Raw genomic sequence first — 6,872 nt, 5'->3', positions numbered from 1 at the left:
TGGATTGAGTCTCTGTTGACTGGAGATGTGATCTGTATAAAATGGTAACAGGGCAAAATGTTCCCTCTATACGATGCTACCAATCTTCAGTGGTTATTTGGAGCTGGAAGCTCTCGGTTCTCAAAAAATATTTAGCTGGCAAGAACTTTTTGCTGAAGGATCCACAGAAACCCAGTTCACAGAAAGAATTTGCTTGCAACAAAACATCTCCAGCCACTGCAGAAGAGATGTCTTGATGTCAGGGTGGACCAGAATGGGGCAGATAAAAAAAGACTGGTGGATTTGACTAGGTAATGTATGTGAGTGAATATTTCAATTAAGATAGGATTCAACTCTGAGAAGGCAGGAAGGAGGAGGACAATAGGCACCAGCCCTTTATTTCCTGCATGTTTTCCAATTGATTGGAAGCTTTTCCAATCCTCACAAGTGTAGTGGGTGACAGATGTTGGAACATTGCTCTGCCTTTGCTTGGCTGCAGTGTGATGAGCTGTTTCATCAGGGAAAGCCACAGGGAGCCTGATATATCAGGGTCACAATAATGTCAATTTGTGACTTGATGACATCAGCTTGGGAATGTAGTCAACAGTTTCCGATGGTTTCTTCCTCTCTGGATCAATGGCTCTCAAAAAAAGGGTTTTTGCTGGCAATTCAATGAGGGAAACTATAAATTTGGCAGAAACTGACAAACATAAGTGTTCTGGCTGTGGTGGATCCCATGGTTTCTCCCCCTGCTTTCAGAGAAATCTGACATGGTTTGTGGATCTGTATAATGTTTGATGTTATGGTTATTTATCGTTTTGGTATGGTATTTAGAATTGACAATTATGTCATCTGATGCCTTTCATGAGGGATGTATGTGAGTTGGGAAGTTGGGCAGCAGCAAGAAGGGAAGCAGGATACAGAGGTTGGAACTCAAATTGTGTGACTTGGACTTGAGTCTGACTTAGGTCTCCCAATAAACAACTTGCAACTCGACTTGGGGGTTTTGTCCAGCAACTTGCAACTTGTCTTACAGTGAGTCTTCTGTAACACCACCTTCCTTGCATTCACGGCTTTCTCCTCTGACAGCTGAAGGGGACAGGGAGGAAGGCAGTGTTTAACGAAGCCTCACTACCTTCCTCCCCGTCCCCTTCAGCTGTCAGCAGAGAAAGCCGAACTTAGTGGACTTAGAATTTCAAGGAATGCGGGGAGGAAGGCATTATAACAGACTAAGTCTGAGTTGCAAACTGCTTGATAAATGAAGTGACTTGACTTGGGACTCCACTTGGAAGAATTCTTGGTGACCTGAGACTTGACTTGGGACTTGATGTCAGTGATTTGGGACTTGACTTTGACTTGAAGGGTGACAACTTAGCCCAACCTCTGGCAAGATATCTGGGGACCTTTGAGCTACTTTGGTCAAGATATACTATGTCTATTGTGATATAGTTCTGCCTTCAGAACGCAATATACATTTCATGCACAGGCCAATCAAGATGGCTCAAATTGCTGAAGCTGGGAATAAGTTGGAAAGATGACATTGGCCCCAGGATGGAACCATTAGGATTTCTTTAGAAAGAAACATCAGAACAGCATTTGCCGTGACTTATTCCTGATATCAAAGATGTGCAGCCCTTAGCGTTAAAGTGAGAATTTGAGAAAGCAGCACAAAGATGTTTTTGGCTTATTGAAGTAAAAGAAAGGCAAACTTTAACTTTGTTTTTGTGTTTTATTAAATATTTTAAGTCAGATTTCTAAGAGTTAAAAGATTTGCAGAATTAAAAGTATTCACAAACCAGAAAGAAGAATTAGCAATGTATGCATAATTGATAGAAATAAAGCAATAGTTATAAATTATATACAAAATGGCATATACTATAATGTGTAAATATTCTGCTCTGCCTGTGTTTGTGTTGCATCCAAACCTTCCAGTCCTGGCAGTTCTGTATTCCTGCAAGACACAAATTAGGAAACGTTGATTCAACAACCTCTTCCTTTCACCCCAGAAATTAAAGAACAATAAGTGTTAAACAAGTGACCCACCAGTTTTATAAAGTATACAAAACAACTGTTGTAAAGTCAGGAAGATCCCTTATTTTACTTTATTAAACTTATTGTGTCTTTTGTAAATGGGCAAATGCAGGTACACTGTGCCCACATTTATGATCAGGTTAAGACATGTCTGACCTCCCTCTAAGCTGTAAAAAAAAAATGGTGTGTAGTAAAGTATTTGTATTTAATCTTTGCTTGCCTGGAGATCAGTTTTAATCATCAGAGGTCAGCATTACCAAGCCTAGAAAATGTGCCCAACAACTGATTATCTTTTATGTCATAAACTTGTATTTTCATGATATCAATAACTTGTGTTTACCATTTAATATTACAAGTCATGAAGCAAAAACGAGTTGCCTCCAAGCTACGTTTTCTTGTAAGGTGCTGTATACAATGTGAAATTTGATGTATTGACGTACCTGGATTTGTTTTTATTTTTCATTTTTTGGAACTTCCCTAAAACAACACAGAAATTTGATTAGTAAATATTCAATTGGTAAAGTCCTAATACCTAAAGGGAAAAGAAACTTTATAACATGCTGTCCTTAAAAAAAGTGTCATTTTATTTTTTTACTTTAGTATTACAAATTACATAGGAATACACTGTGTTAATTATTGTCCCTGAATCAGAAGTAAATGCACACAGCTAGACTCACATCTGTTATACAGTATAAAATGTCTTTTCAGGCAGCCTTGTAATCAGAAGACCCCTATCAGAAAGGCTCCTGACCTTAAAAGTATTTGTCATCATTTTGATTTTTACTACAGTACAAGCTTGGTTATCCGGCACCCACAGGGAATGGCCGATTCCAGATAAGTGTAGTTTGTTGTTAACTGTGGTTACTCTGAAAATGAAGTTTCTTAGCCATTCAGCACTAGACCTGAATGGGGAAACTTGTCCCCATTTACCTCTAGTGCTGTATGGCTGAGAAAAGGGAAACCCTTGATGACGCTTGAGCCGTCATCAGGGTTTCCCTTTTCTGGGCCAATCACACAATGGAGCAATCAGCGGAGCTCTGCTCTCCTGACAGCTCCGCTCTTCTGATTGCTACCGCAGCCCTAGCGGAGCTGTGGTATGTGTTCTTGGATGCAGAACACATGCCACAGCTCCGCTGGGGCTGCTGGAGCAATCAAGAAAGCGGAGCTGTCGGGTACCATTTATCTGAATTTTCCAGTTATCTGAGTTCCGGATAACCAGGGTACTACTGTTTTTGGCTTAAAGTTGGAGGTCATATGATCAACCAATACAGTGACATAGCAGAATGAGACACTTACAAATAGAAAAAAGTATCATCATGGACACCAAGAGAATGATAAGGACCACAACTCCATAAATAATTGAGTTAACATTGTCACCATCCAGTGTGGCTTCTTCCTCTTCCTCTACGTCTGTGATCTGCTGAAAGACATGTCAATTTAATTATAAAAAAATACTTATAATACACATCCTGGCATCATAAGTATACCTATATCTCTAATACAGTAAAACATCACTTCAAGTGCCATTGCCCTTACACAAATTCCAAGTTAAGTAGAAGTGTGGTAGCCATGATAAAGTGTCAAACTCCCTTTGATAAAAAGGTCTCTAAAGTAGAATAAACAAATAGTTGGTCCATTTGACTTCAAGGGCAGAGGCAACAGAACCATTGTAAGATGGTTCCACCCACTGTTGGCCACCTAAGACCTAATTAACCCATAGCATATACTTCTGCACACCCTTTACTTGCTTATAAAACATAATCTGAACATCCCTAACTTCAGTATGTTAACACACCAGTTAGGCTATATTCACTGTCAGTAGTAATGGGCATTGTCACACGGGTCCCAGTGGTTGGCACCTTGCCAGGTGCTCGGCCACCTGAACCAGCTTTTGATCTTTTTTTGGTAAGCTGCAGCTGGCATTACTGAACTGCTTCTTTCCACTCCGATTCATTCCCTATGGGCAACAGCAGGTTAGATGCACGACTAGTAACCACACAACAACCAAGCCTTACTGCCAGTCAGAACATAGCCTAAGAATAGCTCAGAAAAGGATACTCCTGCCTAGTCCTGTCTAAAGTAGACTGCAGCTCTACGACAGGCCAACCTCTCATTTTAGGTAATTAAAAAGGGGTGTAACTAGAGTGAGGGGGAGGGGGAAATTAGAATTAATTAGTGTAAAATTAGTTATCCTAAATGGGCATTCCTAAATGGGAAATCATTGTTAAAGCATGTACGAGCAGTACAGATTTCTGCACATGTACCAACCTCTTTTCTGTTTGAGGTTCCTGAAATCATTGCAGAAAATTGTGTTCTGGTGGTTTTCCTGTAGTCTGTGTGTTCATAGTTTATACCTACAAAGAAAAAATTTAGGTGACAAAACAAGAGGAAATAAGTTATTATTAAATAAATTAAATATGACTGTTATTAACATATTACAATATGACGAGTGCTTAAATTTCCCTTCTACTTCTTTTTTTTTCAATTGTCTTTTCTGTCCTATTTTCATAGGTTTATACTATTTGCCAACAAGGGTGCTGGCAGTCCAGTCTGATGTACAGAAACACACTGTAGGGAGATCTTTCATATGCGAATATAAATAAATATACATGTCTGCAACACTAGGGTCCTGGGTTTGAATCTTGGCCAGAACACTTTCTGCATTGATAATCCTCCTATTTTTGCATCAGTTTTCTCCAAGCACTCGTTTCCTCCCTCATATCATTAAGATCACCCTCAGACTGGCTATACACCTGTTAATGACATATCATCATAATGCACATTTTAGAAGAAGAATAGGTGTAAGCAGTATACTTTTCTTTTATGTTCTTATGTTATTATCACAGAAAAATTGGTTAAGTCCTTGGACTGTCTGGACAAAAAAAAATTATTTGACAGATCATATTAGCATTTGTTTTTAACTGTTACCCTGGAGTTCAGCGTTAAGAAGCATAAAACTGGTACGAGACACAAAAACGTACCATGTGTGATACTACTCTGGGACCTGGTAGTGGTTGCAGGTTTGGGGCTCTTTGGTTCTGTTAAACAGATTTAAAAAAAAAGATTAAAACTATCATAACAGTCATACAAAATCTTGTTTTATGTATTAGAATTTTTAGGACATATACATATACTTTTAATTATACACTTCAGTTATACCACGTTTTCAAAAAAGCCTGTACCAAGTAAATATAGAGAAGCTGCGACTGCTGACCTCCTAGCTGTCAAGATGATCCAATGGCTTCAATATTATGAATAACTGACCTAGGATAAGTATGGAAATCAGGAGTTTCCTCTGACTTTTCTGATCATCATACTTGAGCAAGAAAGAGTCTCTGAAAGTAATGAAGCCATAGACAATCAGACAGTTAGTATTTTCAGAGGTAAGTCAAATATGGCAGCTCCATACATATAAAAATGATGATTGTACATCTACTAACACGAAAACAATATCTAGAACTGTGCACAACAAATTAAAATCTTTTTTTGGTGAAGGTGCCTGGATTAGAAACTGGATGAACAAATTCATCCAGTTCTAATTTATTTTGCCACGTAGAAGTTTGCAGATAAGTATTCATTTACAATTTATATTAATTACTATATTACTAATATATTACATAATAATATAACTAATATATACAAATGACCAATGTTTTTATTGATTTAAAGAAGAACACAAGTCTAGGTAAAACTATTTAATTTCAATGACTGGACTGAGCAGCTCAGAAACCTTATAGGTAAATATAACCTGTTATCAATTTTGTCTTTGTTTGTGAAACCCGGGCATTGCCAATTTGTGGTGTCTGTGGTGGTTTTTAGGTCTGTAGGGAGCCAAGAAAAACTTGCAATTGTCTAAAAATGGTGGTTTCAATTTGGTGGGTTATTTATACCAGGGCATGATCTCTTGGTGGAAGTCAATATATATGATAAGGTATTGTTGACTGTTTAAATTATTAATTGATAAATAAAGTGCTGCTAGTGGTAATCAAAGTCAATTCTGGAGTTATTTTGACCTTGAATTGGAATTCCAAATCTGTGTTCTGATCTGGCATATGACAGTGCTATATACCTGTCGTTTACAGATTTAGTAGTGCTCAACCTATCCATCCATTGGACGATGACAACTGCCATCGCTGCTGGCCAGATTAAGTCCTACTATATCTTTTACTGACATAGTAACGTATTATATATTCTGGGCAGGGTCCTCTCCCCCTCTTATGTCAGTGATTGTATCTGTCACTTGCAACTCATATGTAATGTACAGCACTGCTTAATATGTTGGCGCTATATAAATACTGTTTATTAAAAATGATAACTCATTACATACACATGACTTGCTTTCTGAAGGGATATATGATGGTTGTTTTTCTCTGTTGCTCAGTTATTGAAAGGTAAAGCAGTCCCCAGACAATGACAGCTGTCAGCAACCTATGACTGAATTTGCTGAGCCGTACTATACTTGTCTTTGACAGTAACTCATTGTACTATACATTGAGAGATATAGTACAGCCCATTATAAAAACATAAAATCAAACTCACAATTTTGAATATGTTTGTATTTCTTGATCTATCTGATCAGATTTACCTTCATGTACTCTCACAAATATGTCATGTCTTTCATCATTAAACAATCCAGGGATCTCCACTCTGCAGCAGTATGTGTCTTCATCCTTTTTACTTAAATTACTAATAGTCATTGATACATTGCCTTGTTTTATGTTGCCCAGTAATTGGTATTTCTCAGATTGCCTCCAGGTTACACTGCTGCCGTCTGTCTCAATAATTTGATTGTTACATCGAGACCTTGGACATTTGCCTCGTCCCCAGCACATGGAGGTTGTGCCGTGTTTTATGGAGTAAAT

General features: G+C 38.0%; 1 protein-coding gene across 2 annotated transcripts in view; it reads right to left on the bottom strand.

The window, feature by feature from the left end:
- Positions 1 to 1,688: 1,688 nt before the first annotated feature.
- Positions 1,689 to 6,872, bottom strand: part of LOC140323366 (hepatitis A virus cellular receptor 1 homolog) — a gene marked incomplete in the record, with an annotated part of 9,108 nt that continues 3,924 nt past the window's right edge. Inside the window, 6 exon segments of one of the 2 annotated variants that reach the window (XM_072400368.1) lie at positions 1,689 to 1,930; positions 2,451 to 2,487; positions 3,307 to 3,427; positions 4,279 to 4,364; positions 4,992 to 5,048; positions 6,596 to 6,872. In XM_072400368.1, the coding sequence (XP_072256469.1) occupies positions 1,855 to 1,930; positions 2,451 to 2,487; positions 3,307 to 3,427; positions 4,279 to 4,364; positions 4,992 to 5,048; positions 6,596 to 6,872 (654 nt within the window). 2 annotated transcript variants of the gene reach the window in all.

Source organism: Pyxicephalus adspersus, chromosome 2, assembly GCF_032062135.1.
Source record: "Pyxicephalus adspersus chromosome 2, UCB_Pads_2.0, whole genome shotgun sequence".
Lineage (NCBI taxonomy): Eukaryota > Metazoa > Chordata > Amphibia > Anura > Pyxicephalidae > Pyxicephalus > Pyxicephalus adspersus.
The sequence above is the reverse complement of the archived record's forward strand: the minus strand, read 5'-3'. Positions and strand labels throughout refer to the sequence as shown.